General features: G+C 31.1%; 1 protein-coding gene across 1 annotated transcript; it reads right to left on the bottom strand.

Moving 5' to 3' along the window:
• Window positions 1–10,380: 10,380 nt before the first annotated feature.
• Window positions 10,381–14,810, bottom strand: LOC133311769 (uncharacterized). The gene is made up of 5 exons (XM_061512865.1): window positions 13,232–14,810; window positions 12,182–12,240; window positions 11,374–11,502; window positions 11,055–11,190; window positions 10,381–10,924 (listed from the first exon to the last, which is right to left on the bottom strand). Exons 1-5 carry the CDS (start codon window positions 13,934–13,936, stop codon window positions 10,607–10,609), a joined length of 1,347 nt encoding a protein of 448 aa, XP_061368849.1. The 5' UTR covers window positions 13,937–14,810; the 3' UTR covers window positions 10,381–10,606.
• Between the last annotated feature and the right edge of the window lie 5,920 nt (window positions 14,811–20,730).

Here is a 20,730-nt window from a genome sequence, read left to right as displayed (position 1 = left end):
TTTTAATTTTGAATATACTTTTTTCTTTTTGTTTTTTTCCTCAAAATATAGGTTCATAGTTTAAATTTTTTTATTTTTAAATATTTGGGATAAAATTAGTTATTCACACTCGGATGTACCATATACTATTAATCAAGGTTTTTGATAATCGACAAATGATTATCTAATTCAGTACTACTCCACTAAAAGTTCAAACTTCAACTCCAAGATTAATAACATATATAATATGAATATGCATCGCCCTTTTATAGAATATTAATAATTAATTGATGAATTTTCTGTTACTCGATCAATTATTTATCCGTTTGACTGTAATAGTTTCTCTAATGAATTACATGCATTGTCTAGTGTCTTCAATATCCAAGTTTCAAAACATATCAAGGGGACATATCTTACAAATTTCATATTGTTTATCTCATAAATACTGAAAATCAAATAATCTCACTCCCAAAATACCGAGTTATTGGTCATCAAAAGAGCATACCTCACCCATTGGTAAATCACAAAATGAAAACTATTTAGCTACCTATTTAAAATAAACTTATTATTAAAAGCAATCACATAACTATAGTTAACTGAAAATTTGATACCTTATGATAAAAAAATAGCATTAATCAAATATCTCATTTATCCTTTCAATGTGAATATTAATTCATACAAATATTTTACAATGATTCAAACAAAAACATTTCAGAAAATATTATAGTCTAAATAAAACACCCAATTTTATTTAACAGTTGTGAACCAATTCATCAATCATGATAATTTATGATCATATCCTCCACGAACGTATCCAAATAATCATATAGTCCACAATTGATCAGGAGCTTAATATTTGTAAATTGTGTGAACAAAATAATGAACAATACATCATTTCTAATATTCAGAAAATGATTACCTTATTTCATTGTCTTATTCCAAGAGTACAATGAACACAATATCTCTCATCCGCCTGATTGAAGTTTGGGATCGTCCTAAGACTCAAAGAAGTAACATGCCGCTCAAACATAAGTTTAGACAAACTATTAGTAACTGAGTATGTAAGATCCACCTCTAATACTATCTTAGTTTAATACAAACCTCATAGCTGCAGGTCGGTTTTCTTGAGTTTATCCACTTGACAAGTTGAATATGTGAAAACTCAAGTTTTCAAGACTCTCACCAGAATATACCAGCATATAATTTCTCGTTTTCTGAAGATACTTGAGTACATGATGTGCCTCCAATTTATTATGTATTAAAGGTTAATATGAGCATGAAATTGATTTAAAAGTAATTAAAATTTATAAGAATTATAATTAAATTGTTATTTTATTTTCAGCAATATTCTCATAAAAATTCTTATATTTTGCAGTAATTTTCAACTCAATAAAGAGATAAATTAGAGAGCTCAAGTGGATTTGCTTTGGATTTCTGAATCATTGAAGATTTTATTGAATCTTTCTTGAATATTTTTTAAGGAAAGTTTTCCTTTGAATATAAAAGGGAAGATTTGAAGGATTGGATCAAAGATATGATTGGAGATTCTGGTGAAGATTCCATTGAAGATATTATGAGAAATTAAAAGATATGGTTTCATCACTATAAAATGCAACTCTTGGAAACACATAAAGGCAAGCACATTGAGAAGGAAGAGAACACCGGATACCAGAGTTTGAGATTTCAAAGAGAGAGGAGTTTGAAGGAGATTGAACAACATTGATTCTTCTTCTTCTTCTTCTTTTTATTTCTTTGTTTTGTTTAAGCCAACTATGTCTGGCTAGTTTATTTTTGTAGTTAGGGTCATAGATCCGATGTGAACCCTTTTGATATTTAAATTATTTTTACAATTCTTTTATTTCAATTAGTTTTATTTTACCTTGAATGAAATTTCTATATCCTTATTAGAATTGATCTATCTTATACGGCTTTGAGGGTTAGAGCTCACAATAGACATATTGGAGTTTTAATCCTGACTGGGGTAGAATAACAATTTGTGCATGATTTAGACATAGGCTTGTATGAATTGCAAACTTCTTAATTCATTGAACTTAATGCTTAATTCAAGAAGGATAAGACATTGGAATTCTAATTGGGTTAAAAGGTTAAATACACTAAGATATTAGGGTTTAACCAATTAATTTAAAGAAGATGAATTGTCTGAACAATTGAAATAATTGATTATAAGAATTAATTTAAATTGATAAGGGGGATCAAAAGTGAAGAGTACCCTGACTACACTTCTTTATTATAATTCCTTAATTGTTCTTGCATGTTCTTGATAGTTTTTACAATTACTTTTCGCTTTATTTTAATTCAACAATTATTCTCTACATCAAATTGATTTATCCAAATTAAAGGGAAGAGTGAGAATAATATTTGGTGCATTAATCATTGTGGGACGATACTCTACCCACACTTTATTACTTGAAACGATCGGTATAGTTTGTCGTAATCGCAACAGTATATGATTAACAACAATCTAGTGTTCCTCTAAGATCAGAATGGTTCCGTCTTACTACTCCCACTGTGTGGCAAATGTCTGGTTTAATGCACAACATGATTTACATGAGATTAACTATTGCCAAAGCATAAGGTATTCTACTCATGCATTCTTCCTTCTCAGGATTCTTTAGAGGTTACTCTTTAGAAAGAAGAATTTCACGTTTGAGAGATATAATTCCTCCCTTACAATTTACCATGTTGAATTTTGGGAAGAGTTTTGTTAATATAAGTAGTCTATGGTGATGCCAATAACTTATTTTTTCGATCTTGTAAGAGTTTTATACCAAGAACATATTGGCTTCCCTAGGTCTTTCATATCAAAATGTTCACTCGACAAACTCTTTATGCTTGACATTACCTCCATGTTGTTTCCAATAAATAGCGTATCATCTACATAAAGTATCAGAAAAGCTATTGCCTCCCCTTAGATCCTTTCACACACACAATTCATCAAGGTTTACAAAATCAAAACTTGATAACCTGATCGAACTTGATGTTACATGACCTGAATGCTTGCTTAAGTCTAAAAAATCACAACTTGCATATTATGTGTTCCTGCCCATTGGCTGTAAACCCTTTTTGGTCATTGCATGTAGATATTATCTTCTAAATTCTCATTCAATATGGTTAGTCTGGCATTCATCTCCCAAAACTCAATAAAATCTTATAATTAAGAATTGTAGCAGCAACTAAGAGAATTTGGATAGACTTAAGCATGAAGTATGACAAAAAAAATTCTCATAATCTATACCATCTATTAGGTGTGATCTTTTCTTAAAATCATGTCTATATATCTTCTCTTTGCCTTGTAGGTCCATATACACCTAGTGGGTCTTACCCCTTTTAGTGCCTTTACTAGAGTTTGAAAAGAGTTGAAATACAAGTATTCTACCTCGGGGTTCATTGTTTCGAGTAACATCTTCCAGTGCATTATCGTAACTAGTCGGATCAATGTCACTCAACGAAAGATAACTTGAGGGTTAACAAGGTTTTCTCTCACTATAAATTTATCACATTAGACCTTATGTACCTACAGGTGGATCCAAGTTTAGGTTAAATGGTGGATCTTCAATTTCTTGATGATCCACATATTACGTGTTAACAAATGCTTGATATTTTTCGTCTACATGTTATACTAATTTTTCTACTAGTTCCACTTGTATATTATTATGTTGAATTTCCAATTATGGTTCTCGTGTTTGTTAACCTAGAGCTATATTTTCCCTTTTTTGAACAATCAAAAGAATAAAGAATGAGCTTTTAGAGATTTTCTGGAAATTCTTTATCTGAGATAAGTCTCATCAAGAATAACGTTACTCATGGGCTTATAATTTTTCATATAATCCTCCTCTAAGAAAGTCATGTGAGTGCTCACTAAGACCTTCTTATCCTTTGAACTAAATAAGATCTAATCCCGGGTTCTCTTAGGTAGCTAATAGATAATCACTTTTCAGTACAAGATTTCATCTTATTTGACCGTTGTTGTAAGACGTGTGCCGGAGCACGCTAAATTCGAATATGGTTTGAACTGGGCTTGCACCCTTTCCAATATTCTATAGGTGTCTTTATAACAGACTTTAAAGGAACCAAATTAAGAAGGTGCATTGCCTTCTGTTAGGCATCTCCCTAGAACGACATTGGCAATGATGAATAACTGAATATGGACTTCACCAAGCCTATAAAATGTTTGTTTTTTGCATTTTGCAACTTTGTTCAACTAAGGCGTTTCTAGAATTGACAGTTGTGAAAACTATCCCCTCTTAAATCAAGTAAGACCTGAACTTTCCAGATAAGTATTCACCACCTCAGTTAGACTGAAGTGCTTTGATTTGAACACCTGAATACTTTTCTTCCTCAGACTTAAACTTCTTGAAATTTTTCAAAAGCTCCAGACTTAAGGCGCACTAGGTTCACATGTTCAAATCCAGAGAAATCAGATATAATGAAATACTCATAACCTTTTGGCTTAAATGCTTATTGGTCCACATACATCAGTATGTACCAATTCTAGTTAAATAGTTGCACAAAATCCTTTGACCTTGTACAATTGCTTGGTCATTTTACCTTCTAAATAGGACTTACATGTAGCTTTTAGTTCAAAGGCTAGGAGACTTTTAGTTCCTCTTTTAACTAAACCATATTTCCTTTTTGAGGTGATCTGACTCAATCGCAAAAGCAAGAGATATGTTCCTTTTGACACTTTTATTTCTTTGGTGAATGTTCTTGTTCATCATCTGTTTAATTCAACATAATAAATTCATATGGAGTATATGACTAGTGTAATAAAGACCATATAATGTACCGGAATAAATAAAATAAGATGAACTTCTTATTGAAATTGAAGAATTAAATTGTACTGTCAAACTACGTTTACACAAATAACTAACAGAAATAAAATTCCTCTTTAAATCCAGAACAAATAAGCAATCATCCAAAATCAAAGTCCTTAAAGTATCAAAAGATAAAATAACTTGTCTCACTGCTAATGGAGACACAAGCTCCTTATTTTCAAGCTTAAAATTTCTTTGTCCACTGCTAACAAGCCCTCTATACTTGAACTACTAGTTTTTCTCATCACTTCTAGGCAATCTTTCTTCGAGTGTCCCTTCAGTCCACACTTGAAGCATTTGTCTTTCAGCTTCTCTATAGCAATTGATTTGACAACTGATAACCAAGTTATTTTGTTCTTGTTACCACCCTTGGATTTTCCCTTGGATTTAATAGAACTCTTAACTGAACTTGCACTAACTGCACTCTATTTAGCGGAACTACTAAGCGTAGTATATATGTCATCAATAGTTTGAAATATCTTCACTTCACTCTTAACCATATTTACGTACTCTTGCAAGTGTTTGGAAAAACTAATAAAAATATAGCAACGACTATATGATATGGCCTTTTTTCAATCTGAGTATTGCGTCTTAATTACCTCATACACATCCTTGTAGGTTGCTGAGGTTTTGACATGGTTAGGACAAAATTCATTTTTTTATGTTTAAGAACAATACCGAGATTCGCTTTCCACTATTCAAAGTTGGTATCATCTATAGGTTTTTGATTCAAAATCATTGCTAAAAGATTAAAGGAAGTCGTTTTCTAAAAAACATACAAGACACATAATTTAAAAGCAAATAATGAAATAAACAAACTATTAACTACTATTGTTTATTGTTGACAATCTTTTAGTTTTCTTTACAAGGCTTACGGTGGGCAAGTTACTTGTAAAAACTAAAATTGTTATTTGGACCTTCAGTACAATTACCATATGAAGGGTTAATAATTTTACCAAAGTTGAATGTAATTAACCACTGTTTAATTTCAAAATTATCCTTGGTAGCTAAGCATTGCCGACGTTGGGTCGTACAACACTTTATTAAAACTTTGAAATTATTGACATTTAATCTAGTAAAATCCAATTATGCTTATCTGGTGAGGTTTTAGTCATAGCCATTTCACTAATAAACCCACAAAAGGAGCTCGCAGATTTTAAAATTAATTACTTAATTTAAAAATTCACTTATTCAATATTTTTTTAGTGAGAAACAAGCTTTGTCGAATGTAAAATTCATTATTTATTTTTAAAATTATCTTTAATAATTTAGTATTGCAGAGTGATGGGTTGTACAATACTTAATTAAAATTTTGAAGTTATTCATGCCCAATAAAATCCAATCATTCTTATCTGATAAGTCTTCACATGATTATTTTATTAATAGGCCCATTATGCGCCTAGATGTTAAATTAATTTCTTAATGTAAATCTCCTCCCATGATTATTTAGATCAAACCTAATAAAATTCAATCATGCTATCGGCGGGGCTTCGCATGATTATTTTATTAATGATCCTATAATACGCCCAGAGGTTAAATTGATTTCTTAATTTAAATTTCCTCTCGTTCAACATAAGCGAATTTCCAATTTCCTAGCATTGTGCAATTGAGAGTAACTTTTGTTTGATTTCAAAAACTAAGTAAGCAAGCACGTCAATAAACGTACATTACTAAGCTTATCATAATTTTGAAAATATTAAGGTCCTAAAATCTGATCATGATAGGTAGGGGTGTTCCCGATCCGGATTGGATCGGTTTTGAAGCAAAAATATCCGATACAATCCTTCGGTTTGATGATTTAATCATCCATTCAGTTTAATTTTTTTAATTTCGATCCAATTCACTCATATTTTATTTGGTTTGGATTGGATCGATTTTTCGATTTTTTGAAAAGCCTAAAATTTTAGCCATACAAATCCCTAGCTATATCAAAATAAAGTCATACAGAGTTACAAACCATTGAAAAATTCAAGTGTTCAAACTAAAACAAGTCTTAAAACTTATGAATAGTTAAAATAGATTAATAGACAATAAAAAACTAAAACAAGATAGTTTTCTATCAAGAACATCCAAGATTTCAAGTCTAAAAAATAACTATATTCCAAGTCACCAACTTTCAAAAATAATAAATACATAAGCATTGGATAGGTTTGAATTGGATCGGTTTTAATCATCCACATCGAAAATCGATCCAATCCAATTAAAATATATGATTTTTTTTCGATTTTTAATTTTTCGAATTTCGGTTATCGGTTCGATTACCGCGGTTTGAATCGATTTAGATCAGTTGATGAACACCCCCTAATAATAGGCAGCGTGTGATTCACACAATATGATACGTGATTGTGGTATGCAATGTGTGTTCATCATATGACCGTTTTAGAAGAATCACAAATTTACTCACAAAATTTTAAACAATTCTTTTAGAAAATATTTTCAAATATTTATCTATATTTGAATTATCCTAAATAATTGACTTAATTATTAATCTAGATTTTAGGAATCATAATAATTATCATTTATGAGGATAATTTGAAATTAAAATAATTGTTATTAATCATTAAATTCGTCATGGACATAATTCGAAAATTAGAATGTCATAATGACCATTAATCTAGCATATGAAACGTAACAACGTTACATTTATTTTTTGAAATATAAATTAATTTTCATAATGACTATTAATCTAATTGTTCAAATATAACAGTCATCATGCTCATGTAATTAATAAGTTATGCAACAATATGATACCACCTATTCTATATAGCATGTTATCACATCAAATATGTTATCAATCGTATAATTCATCGATTCATAAAAAATAAAGCAATTATTAAATAGACCGTATAGACCGTTACAATTTGGAGTGCAACGAATCATCATGGTTCAAATTACCTCTTGTAGCGTAGACCCACGAGAAACCTCCTTTGTGTAGGTGTGGTGCTCCTTCTCGCCTTTGCTCTCACGGAATGTCCCATGCACGAACTGGCCTCCTCAACGTTACAACACGAACCTCCTTGTTGAAGATTGCTTCTAGTAGACCTTCCAAGCTATCTCTCAAGAGGAGAAGAGGTCGGTGTGTGGGCGCTCTCTCATTTTTAGAAAGATGACCTTACCTTAGCCAATGCAACAGCAGAAGACCAATGACTGATGGCTAAAAGTGGAGAATATATATGGGTACCAAAAAATTCTAACCCTAAACTTTTTGGACTCTAGGCTTCTTCAGCTCTTCTCATACTCTTAGCACAATTGGACTTAAGTAAAAGAGTGCAAACCCAACAAAAGGGTGTTGTATTATTAAGATTTTTCTTAACATTCTGAACTCTTTAATTGTAATATCTCAATATAAAAGTGATTAAAAAAATAATAACATGTATCAAGACTTTGTGGAGAGTAACAATGAAGACCTTCCCATGTGAAAGTTAAAAAAGCAAAGAGAGATTATATGAAAGCATAGTAACTCTAACGAGGTGTTTCAATAAAGTAACAATTTTATGATTAATGTGTAAAAATTATCTATTCAATGGCTGAAGAAGGATATATATAAATAGAGAAAATTTTCCAGTAATAAGTGAAAGAATGAGTTATAACTACTTTGTTCCCATTCAAATGAATAATTATGAAGTTTACAATGGTTACAAGATGGGTTCAGTGTTGATCTGATAGTTTATTGACCTGGTTGAACATGTTTTTTGCGCCTCTTTTGTTTCATTAATGGGATGAAGAGGTTGTTAGCTTTGTGGCGTTCAAGTAAAGATTACTTTCAATCAGTGTATTAGGTGCATAATTTTTATTTTTATTTTCATTCAACCTCCTCGGGTCACTTTATTTTTGAAGTACGGCCCTCAAGGCTACCCCTCATTAGAACAACAAGTGCATTAAGCTTCGTCATCAGAGAAAAGATGAGACTAATCCCTCATTCGAGAAGAGAGACACATCCTTTGACCTCAAAGATTTTCTAAGAATTTGCTTGAGACAAAGTTGCCAACTGAACGGAGTGCTTGTTTGGAATCTTCTTTTTATAATAAAAGAGTTTTTTTTATAATTTAAAAAAATTCAAAAGTCAAAAACTCTAAGAAGGAACTTTTTTTTAATCTCTTATCAGCTTATCTTGAAATGAAGTTTGAGCTTTTAAGTAACGGAAATCATTTTCTATCATTCTCTTGTGCTGTCGAAAAGAAAATATCTCCTATAAAAAAAATAACTACGTAATAAAGGTAATACAGAGTTATCATATTAAAATTATTTTTTCTCTCTTATTAGACATTATTGGTTGATGTGGCGGAGAGAGAGAAAATAATTTTACGATTATAATTATATACTATTTTTAGTATATAATTATTTTTTTTGCAAGAGATAATTTTTTTCCTGTAACATAAGGAAAATTAAACCCTTTAAGTAATTTTTAAGTTAAGAATTTTATGTAATCATCAAATAATTTTTAATTTTTTTACTTTTTTACTTTTTTTTTTTTTTTACTTTAGCTAACTTAAAAGTAGCTTTTCGCTAAAAAAAAGAGATAGTTCAAAGAGACTCTTAGTTTTATCTACTTTTTGGATGACATATTATCTTCTACTTTTCTCTCTTTTTCTCATTCAAAATTTTATTAAAAAAAGAATAGACTTAGAACCAAATTTTTTATTTTTTATTTTATCTTGCAACGTATTGGCAAATTAGCTGACATTTATAAAAAAAAAATGATGCCGAATGAGTTGAATGCGAATGAGCTGACATTTATTTTTTGGTTGCTGATTACTCTCAAAATCACTAATATATTTATGTGTAAATTATTATTACTTCTCTTAGTAGATGTTTAAATTAAACAATATTATTATTTGTTTTTAAAAAATTACAGTGTTATTTTTCAATTTACTTCAGCGCGAATGGCCTCTTAAAAGTAACTTTCTCTCAGTGATCGGCTGTTAGTTTTAAACTTCTATTATCGACTTTGAGCTTCAAACGATGAAATAAAAAGTGTGCCAAGATTTATTTTATATTTGAACAGCTTATTTATCTTCTGGTATGATTTTTTAAAAAAGAAATTTTGGAAAATTTAAAAAATATTTTATGCTTTCATCCAATATTTAAATTTTTTAATTGAACAACTTTTTAATATTGTAAAATAAATAAATAAATTTTTTTTACAGAAGCTCAAAAACATCTTTAAAAAGAAAGCATGATTTTTCCCAGTATTTTATCATTTTTTTTTTAAAAAAAAAACCCAATATAAACATCCTAAAAAAGTGTAAAGAAAAAAAGAACCTATTAAAAAAAGTAATTCAAAATAACACATCCAAACATGCCAGCTTATCTTAAAAATGCTTAATTTGTGATTTTTCTGATACTTTTATTTTTAAAAAAAATAAATAAATAAACCAAACATTCTAGAAATTGCCAAAAGTAATTTTTTTAAACAAAAAATATTTTTTCATCTATAATAACACATACAAAACAAGCTCTATGATAACAAATCATATACTATGATAAAAGTACAGAATTGCATGAGCAATTACTTGCACTAGAAAGAACATTTTCTCTTTTCTTTATTCAGCCGAGTGATGCCTTGATTTACAATCAGTGCTATGGCGATACATTTCTTGATGAAGACATTGATAGAGAGTATCCTTAACTTACATATATGACGCTTAAGAAGAGAACCTGAGTCCCCAACAATTTCTAACAAATTTATTCCATCTTCTAGCTACAACTAGAAACCAAAAAATACAAAAGAATGAACAAATATGGTTTTTACATGACTACAATTTATATTCTTGTCCACTTAAATTACACAATCATTGTTTCTTGAGCACAATGTGGCCATGCTCATCCTTATCAAAAAGACGCTCAATTAATTCATCCCAGGATTCATCCACTGTGCTCCTATTGGTTGAACCAAAAGAAGACTCAGCTTGTGACCTTCTTGAACTCTCCTCTCCCTCCTCATCAAAAGTTCCATACTGTGATGGTGGTGTAAAAGCATGTGGAACATCTAATGTTTTAGCCCTATGTAATGCTGCTTTGTATTCTTGACTATGTCTTGTTAATGTTTCCTGCCTCTCCATGATTTGCTTTGCAGGTATTTCCATGCTAGTATCTTTCTCCCGCATCAACTGCAGTTAGCACAAACAAAATGGCAAAGCTTGACAATTGCATCCAGTAGTTCTAGTTAATTACAGTTAACACAAAACCTTCACTTCCCCCAACAAACAAAATAAAAGATTACAAGGCTGATAGACTTACATCTATAGCCCTTTGAGCTTCTTTCTCTATCCAAACAATGGCATGATCAGATGTAGCATTACAAGAAAGGACTATATGCTCAAACCTTCCATCTACTGGCACTGCTGTCCTCACAACTGGGGGAAACCTTCCCATTCTGCATACAAAAGGTGTTGATGTTAAGCCAAAAGAAAAAGATGTGTAAACATCTTTTTTAAACGTGACCGTAATAACATATTCCAGACAATCAAAAAGGATACAGTTGCACTTAAACTGCAGATGATTTCCAAAAGTACAGTTACAATTCCACATAAGCTCTTCTGGGAGTCCTTAACCATACCTGAAAGGCTTTCTCTCAACAATGTGATAGAGGCGACCGGGTGCATAGAGTCTCCTTGGATCTTTCAGCATCTTCTCCTCTGGTATACATGTATCCCTCATGCACCTCAAGCACAATAAGCATGGCAAACTGCCAACCAAAGAAAACATCTTACCATGAAAACATCTAAGTTACACTGACAATCATTTCCACCAACTGAATTGACATCAACTAATCACAGCCTGAGTCTCAGTTGTTAATTCATATTCTCAGTACTCTCGCAGTGCTCCTTAAGCCGAGCCTTACAAAAATCTCAGCTTGTTACAAATAACTTGCACTCAACAAAAGAAAAAAAAAAAAAAAAATCCTACAAATTAGGCACTTGGCATGCTCCGCAAACCACCACTTGCAAAATCAAAGAAAGTGAGCATAGCCGGAGGGACCACATAGCTGATAGACATGCAGAATGATGCATAGTCAAAAAGAAAACAAGAAAGATGCATATTAGGAAAGGGAAGATAGCACACCAAAAAAACACGGTAGAAAAGCCTGAAATTGATCAAATAGCATCTCAAATTTATCCATTGGAAGCCTCAAACAGAAAAGATAATCTCAAAACTGAACTTTGTTGACCCAAAAATCTAGGGAAATCGGGAAGGGAGTTCAGAATGCTAAAAACTGACTCGGTTGTGAAAATGGTTTAAATTGGTTTCATCAATAATTCAGTCAACTAAGTTAACAAGCAGAGACTTCAGCACACTAGAACACTCTAGCCTTGTATAACAAGCAGGATAAGGGAGCTGCTCTTATACAGGGCCTTACAACATACCAGAAAAGAGACTTGAATATATCTTCCAATGGAGTGGCTGTCCTTGGTAAGAAGTCATCCTGATCAAGGAAATCAGCAGTTAACTTCAAAGTACAAGTATCAGCGTGAATCAAGTATAAGGAAGTTTGTGATGCCGCTTAAGCTCAACATCTGCTAAGCTAAAATTTTATATGATCTTAAGCATATACATATAATAAGTGTGAGCAACAAACTATTCACAATAATAGATCATGTGACAATCATTATGTTCCACATAAAACAGACTTTGAACACATTAAAATTCATGCAAGTCCTCCATAAATTGTTTCTCTCCAGCACGTGAAACAGTTCATTCATCTATAAATCACTCTCCATTAACCCCAACTGGCGAGGGTGGGGTCCTTGTATGTAGCATTACCCTTGCAATCCTTGAAAGAGTTCATTCATCTATATCACTGGAAAATATGACTGTGGATATGATGGTTTTTTAGAAACAGACATACCACATAACTATTCTCCCCGGCCTAAAAAAAGAAAAGAAAAGGAATAAAAAAGGAAAATTAAACAACAAGGATGAATTGAGGCAAAGACATAAGCATTGAAATAAAACCTGAACAGAAACAGATCTTTTTGTCTTCCTATGATGTTCCTCTCTCACTACATATAATTAAGAAACATCTGTATTTTTATGTACGGATATCTGTAGACTGTACGTATGACAACCAATTCTCTCAAAGCAGCAAACTAAACATAAATTGTCGCTTGGATTTTGAGGTTGTGGCCTGTGGGACTCTATATTCATAATTCATCATTTTTTATTCCTTTACCATGTTGTAAGTATATGCAAGGCTGGAGCAATTCAGGAATGAAATTCAAAATTTAGGTACACTTTGCAAATCATGTCCTCGGAATACACAAGGTAAGAAACAAACATTGACAGAAGGCAATTTAAAGCAGAATACCTTCCATACCAACAAATGCTTTAATTTTACCTTCATCACATTCTACTGGATGTAAAAATATTCCAAAGGATGTTAATTCAACTAAACAAATAAGAATCCGATAACTTGCCTGAAGCACAACAGAGTTGATGACATCTGCATATCTGACTGCCAAATTCAGTGACATGCACCTAGCAGGTGCAATAGCATAGCACCTGACTCTCTTCCTCTCAATATTTCCTAGTCTTTCTCGATTCTGCACCACCACCATGCTCAACATTGCGGCTACTCCTGATCCAAGTGAATGTCCAGCAAAAGTCAAAGAATAGTTTGGATACTTCTCTACCAATTCCCTCAAAACTTCACATTCAGCATCCAAAACCCATCCAGCAGCCTTCAACAGCCCATTATGAACATAGCCCCCATCAAACTTTCTCTTCCCCAATCTGTTATCCAACAGAACAGCATAGTCACTTTCCTTTGCCAAATTTAGTCCCCTAATGGCAAGGACTATATCCGCATGATCATGATCAATATACAGTATATAGGGTGGTGCCCGCCCTTCTGTTTCTTTGTATGTCTTTCTGAGTATTAACCAATCAGGGTTAATTCCATAGCCACCAGGGGGTTCCCAAATAGGGTGTCGAAGATCATCTTCATACACTGATAAAATATAGCGACAAAGACGAGGGACAGGCTCAAATTCTTCTGCAGTGGCAAGGCCCCAAGTTTCACTGTCATGGCCTGCAGTATGAAGACATCTTTTCCAAGCCCAACGAGCACAAGCCAGACAGTACACACACTCAACAAGAGGCACACCACACAAGATTGACATTGTGCTTACAACCTAGGCATACTAAGTACGCCGAAAACCAATATAGATTTTCCACAGAATGGAAAATTTTCTGAAAGTAATGACTTGCTTATACAGAACTAAATATGAACTTCAAATGTAAAACTTTATTTCTAGTACAATAAGTGAGATTATAAAAATTGTAGATTCAATAGTGACCCCTAATCGGAAACTGTAACTTCGAGTAGCAGATATACCACAAAAATAAAAATAAAAAATAAAAATTACGCAAGAAGAATGGGATGAAAGTTCAAGTAGGTAGATAGGTGCATGAATACAATCAAGTAACAAAAAATTGTATTCAAAACAATCTGTAGCAATTATACAATCTGGAGAATATAATAAACTCACAAAGATTTCCAAAGGGAGTTGAAGAACATCAAAATTGGAAATAAAGATGCATTCCAGGGAAACCCAGAAACTCAAAGACTCAAACTTGGCAACTGATGAAACCTCATCCAATAATGATCAGTTTGATCAAAATTTCAAAATTGGCTAATAAGAAAAAGACTCGACTAAGTGCAAGCAACAAACAAACAAAAAAAAGGGAAAAAGGAAAGACACCCGGAACCGAATTTCAGTGTTGATCAAAGAACCCAGAGAAACAAATCACCAAAAGAAGAAACTTTGGTTGGAGGCAGAGAAAATCTGATAATGCCATAGGCTTTCATGGTCGAAAACAACCTCGGAGGAGCTTCTGATGTGTGATAGAGGACAAAGTTGGTTTTTGTAAACTCATGTAGTACAGAATTGAAATAAAGAAATGAATTTAAAAGAAAAGGTTGCTACACCTGAAAGTCAATGGTCTTTTGGTTTTGGGTTGGGGTTTTCCATTGCTGGGAAGTTGGGTGGTGAAGATGGCACGTTGGAGGGTCTGACATAAATAAACACAATTATCATTGGGTTTCATATTTAAGAATTAAGATGCAGTGTTGTCAGAGTAAATAGTTGTTAATTCTAGATCTAGTGGCATTTACTGTTGGGACCGGTCAAGGTATCATGTTATCTTATCTTAGGCATATCCACGATTGCAGCTTTGTTAACATCATTTCATTGAGAATTATTATTATTTAACCAAATAGGCACTTTCGTAATTAATCATGTATGTCAATTTCCTCATATGTATCGAAATTGAAGTTCTCAAATGAATTTTTAAGCTAAGGTAAATTTTTAAAGTGCACATCATATAAGCCTAAATAAGGAGTTGTGGCCTTACAAAATTAAAGGATCTATTAATGTCATGTTGCATGAGATAACAAAAATAAGATTGTGGAGTCTACTATTTTTATAAAAAAAAAAAATTATGAACTCCATTATTTTATTTCTGTTGCATGAGATAATTATCTCATGTAATATGAGATGATTATTTCCCTAAAATTAAACTACCTGTAAGTTCCAAACATATGTGCGTTATGTCCTGCAATGCATTTTTTTGCAACAGAAAGCAGATACGCAGAAAGGAATATCGAGCTCGCTGGAGAAGCACGAAAAGGTATGGAAAATTAGCATAAGAAGTAACCTTAACCCAATGCACAATTGATTGTGGTTTAATATAAGGTTTAATGTTTCTCGATCAAATGAAAATAAATTATTTTCAAAGCTCAAAAGGACATTGTTTAAAGATAAAAAATTATAATAATAAAGACTAATATAACTTTATAATAAATTAGAATTAGAAAAATACTTTTTTTTCCAATCCATAGAAAAACATTAATCTCTTTTAATATATTCTATTTTGTTTGACAACTCCACCATACACTAATGCAAATAACATCGGATCATATGTAACCTTTTGTTTTATATATCACATAATTTGTTTTTGTCATCAAGCATTTGACTTAACTAGTATATTACCCGTGCAATGTACGGAGAAAAAATATCAAATTTTTTGTCGTCCGTCGTGGTTGGTTAATCACACTGCAAATCTTATACTTACAAAAAACGGTGTTGTTATTTTGTTCTATATTTCAGGTGCAAAAAATTACAGCATTGACACAGAGCTTTGCAAATATCAACCACAACCAAAAATCTGCTATTCAGAGGGATAATTAATTTTGCATACAACTACATCATAATAAATCATAATACGTTATAATACACCATGTTAACATGAGAAAGGGATATAAAAAGAAAAATGCGTACAAATCATTGTTAACTATAACATTCATCAACAAAATCAAGGTAACAATAACACCAAGCAAATAAGGATTTAAAATATCAGTTTTTACCTATAATATGAAAACGTTATTCATTCAGTGTCATTTCGTAGCAATCATTGGAGGGATGAGTTCAACACTTACTAATTATGTCATTTCGTGTGTGATTTTTGTTCCTCGTGCCTACGATACAGAAGGCAAAAACACATTAAATAAATAACACTAATATGTTAACACCCAAAAGTCATAGTATCAGCAAAAAAAAAGATTTGATTAAATATTTTTAAGAACAAAAAAAAAATGTTGTCTGAACGGAATTTTAATGCAACTTAATCAAATAAGCATGTATGAGTCATATTTTTTTCTTACATTGCAACAAATGCATATGAACAAAATCAAAGCAACAACACTAATCTTTGAGATAAACTTTCATTTATTGCAATGACATTTAAAAAATAATAATAAATAATTATTATTTGCAAAAATTTGTGTCGTTAGTATTTGGAATTTTATAAATTTGTATTTACAAAAATTAAAATCAGATTTAGGAATTTAATTAAAAAAAAGAAGGATGAAATTTTAATTTAATTATAAAAATGTGTTGCTGAGCCGGCCCTCCGGGCCGAGTCCAGTTTGCCACCTCTAACTATCAGCATGTAAAAGGTTTTTATATTTATCCACACAAAAATATTTTTATAGTTGCATCTAGGTTTTTATATTTTATATCAGAGATTATCTTTCATTTACTATAATCAGATTCATAAAATAATAATAAATAATTATTTTTTTTGCAAGGATTAGTGTCGTTAGTCTTTGGAATTTCATAAATTTATATTTACAAAAATTGAAATAAGATTTAGTAATTTAATTATAAAAGAATAAGGATAAAATTTCAATTGAATTATAAAAATATATTGGCGAGCCGGCCCTCCGGGCCAAACCCAGTTCTAAACCTCTAACTGTTAGCATTTTATATAAATATTTTTTTTTGGCAAGAATTAGTGTCGTTAATCTTTGGAATTTCACAAATTTGTATTTACAAAAATTGAAATCAGATTTAGTAATTTAATTATAAAAGAAGAAGGATAAAATTTCAATTGAATTATAAAAATATATTGGCGGGCCGGCCCTCCGGGCCGAGCCCAGTTTTTCACCTCTAACTATTAGCATTTTATATAAATAATTATTTTTTGCAAGTATTTGTATTAATTACATTTTTGCAAAATTATTATATATATCTTTTCCCATTGCATAAATATTAAATGTTGAACTCTTTTCCCATATATCAAGTTCACATAATTTTTTATTTAATTTATTTCCAAATTTTGAATTTATTTTACAATATAAATAATTTTGTTATTTTACAATGTTTTTTTAATGTTTTTTTTTTGTAATCATGTTTTTTTATGCAACATTAATAGGGCTAACAATTATCCATGCAAAAAATAGTGGGATATACAACAAAAGAAAAGTAGAGGTCTTTTTTACTCATAATATAGAACAAAAGAAAAGTAGTGGGACACTAAATAAGTTGTCTGCCACAAAAAAAAATTCAAAATTTTTCCCACCATTACAAAGTTAAAAATTCAAATTTAAACATAAATTCAAAATTTAGAAGAGTTGACCAATGTAGAATGCAGTGGGACATTGAATGAGTTGTCTGCCACAAAAAATTGTTAACATAATTTTTCATTTAATTTATTTCCAAATTTTGAATTTATTTTACAATATAAATAATTTTGTTATTTTACAAAAAAAAAATTAATGTTTTATTTTTTTTTATGCAACATTAATAGGGCTAACAATTATCCATGAAAAAAATAGTAGAATTTACAACAAAAGAAAAGTAGAGGTCTTTTTTACTCATAATATACAACAAAAATGAGTAGTCGGACATTAAATGAGGTGTCTGCCACAAAAATTTTTCCAATAGTTTTCCCACCATTACAAAGTCAAAAATTCAAATTCAAAATTTAGAAGAGTTGAGTTATTATTAATTTAGAAATTTCAATGTAGAATGCAGTGAGACATTGAATGAGTTGTCTGCCACAAAAAATTGTTCTCATAATTTTTTATTTAATTTATTTCCAAATTTTGAATTTATTTTACAATATAAATAATTTTGTTATTTTACAATATTTTTTTAATATGTTTTTAATGCAGCATTAATAGAGCTAACAATTATCCATGCAAAAAATAGTGGGATATACAACAAAAAAATGTAGAGGTCTTTTTTACTCATAATATACAATAAAAGAAAAATAGTGGGACATTAAATGAGTTGTATGCCACAGAAATTTTTCCAAATTTTTTTTCACCATTACAAAGTTAAAAATTCAAATTCAAATTCAAAATTTAAATTTAAACATAAATTCAAAATTTAGAAGAGTTGAGTTATTATTAATTTGGAAATTTTAATGTAGAATTAAGTGGGACATTGAATGAGTTGTCTGCCACCAAAAATTGTTCACATAATTTTTCATTTAATTTATTTCCAAATATTAAGTTTATTTTACGATATAAATAATTTCCTTATTTTACAATATTTTTTTAATGTTTTTGTTTTTTTATGCACATCTCAATCATGAAAAATAGTTTATTTTATTGTAAATTTTTTTTAACATAACTCAATAAATATAAACTATTAAATTGAGAATTATACATCATGCAGTTGCTTTCTGGACGGCAAATGCAGCCTTAATCAAGACTCTATGGAGGGCTTTTTGACCCTTATAACCCTTTACTAATAATTAATTACCAAATTGACCTTTATTATAAACTATTTCAAAAATTTAACCCCCTCAAAAAACATAACACCAATCTGCCCCTGTTTGACCGTTGACCATGAAGCCTACCCGGGTACACCCCTACCTACCCGGGTATCTGTTGAAATTTTTTGTCTACCCGAGTAGAGAGATGTGTACCCGGATATTGTTCTTGATTGCTTGAATTATTTACCCGGGTACGGATGAGTGTACCCGGGTAAATCTTGTTCTTATATCAAAAGATTCTGAGGTAAGTGGTCCTCCTTTTCCCTTATTAACTTTAACCTGTTGTATTTCCTATGTATTTATCCTTAATAATGTAGTGTTGGATTATTCATTTCTTTTATTTTTATTTTTTTAAATATCTGCAGTTATGCATTCTTCTTTCATGTTTGCTAGCTGTATTTTGCAATGTGAGCCAGTACCTTTGCATCGGGCGCTTTTCAGCTGTTTCCTTCCAGGTTTTAGGCCACATGAAAACAGTATGTGTTCTGACATTGGGATGGCTGCTATTTGATTCAGAGCTAACTTTCAAGAATATAATGGGAATGATTATCACAGTTGTTGGTATGATAATTTACAGTTGGGCTATGGAAGCTGAAAAGCAGTCCAATGCAAAGACATTTTCTCAAGTGAAAAACAGCCTGACGGAAGAAGAATTAGACTATTGAAGGATGGAGTAGAAAAGAGTCCTCTCAAGGATGTTGAACTTGGTGAGGCTAAAGGATAGATTGACTTAGATCTTGGTGGTAAAATTTAATGGGAAACGAATGCAGTCAATTATAATGTTCATTGCTTTAATTTGGTTTGTGCTTTTTACCCGGGTACACTCATTCGTACCCGGGTAAATAATTCAAGCAATCAAGAACAATACCCGGGTACACACTTCTCTACTCGGGTAGACAAAAAATTTCAAAAGATACCCGGGTAGGCTTCGTGGTCAACGGTCAAACATGGGCAGATTGGTGTTATGTTTTTTGAGGGGGTTAAATTTTTGAAATAGTTTATAATGAAGGTCAATTTGGTAATTAATTATTAGTAAAGGGTTATAAGGGTCAAAAAGCCCTCTATGGAGAGTAACAATTAAGACGTTCCCATGTGCAAGTTGAGAGCAAAGAGCGAGCGATTATATGAAAGCATAGTAGCTCTAACGAGGTATTTCAATAAAGTAACAATTTTATGATTAATGTGTAAAAAATAACTATTCAATGGCTGAAGAAGGATTTATATAAATGGAGAAAATTTTCAAATAATAAGTGACAGAATGAGGGCAAAAAAATTAAAATATTACACTTTTAATAATTAATTATGAATAGGTTGTAGTTTGAATACTATTTTCGAATTTATTGCAGTCATTCACGTTCAAAATGGGCTGGACAATTCACGCCCAAGTTGGGTGTGAAATACAGGAAATTCACGCCCAAAGTAGGCGTGACAATTCACGCCCAATCCAGACGTGAATTGCTTGGCCTATAAAAACCCCAAAAATTTCACTTTTTCATCTCACATCTTCTCTCTAACTTCTCTCTAAAGTTGGTCTGTCTTCTCTCTAGATTATTTGTGGAGCATTTTGCGCAGCGAAGCCCTGTCGAACAAGTAAGTCTTCATATCTGTTTTATTAATTTTTTAAAATTAATATTATGCATGTTATAATAGTAATTTAGGGTGTTGCACATTTAACTGTTATTATAGTGATCTAGAAATATGATAAAGTAGTATCTTAAACCCTGGGAATATAATAATGACTTACGAATATAATAGTGGCTCTGGAGTACAATAGTGACTGTGGAATATATTAGTGAACTAGGAATATTGTACACATTTAATTAAATATTTTTTGTAGGCAATGTAATTT

Source organism: Gastrolobium bilobum, unplaced genomic scaffold (assembly GCF_033153095.1).
Source record: "Gastrolobium bilobum isolate Gb01-03AN ecotype WA unplaced genomic scaffold, APGP_CSIRO_Gbil_v1 utg8280, whole genome shotgun sequence".
In the NCBI taxonomy this organism is placed as follows: Eukaryota; Viridiplantae; Streptophyta; class Magnoliopsida; order Fabales; family Fabaceae; genus Gastrolobium; species Gastrolobium bilobum.
Note: the sequence above shows the minus strand (reverse complement) of the source record. Positions and strands in the feature narration are given on the sequence as shown.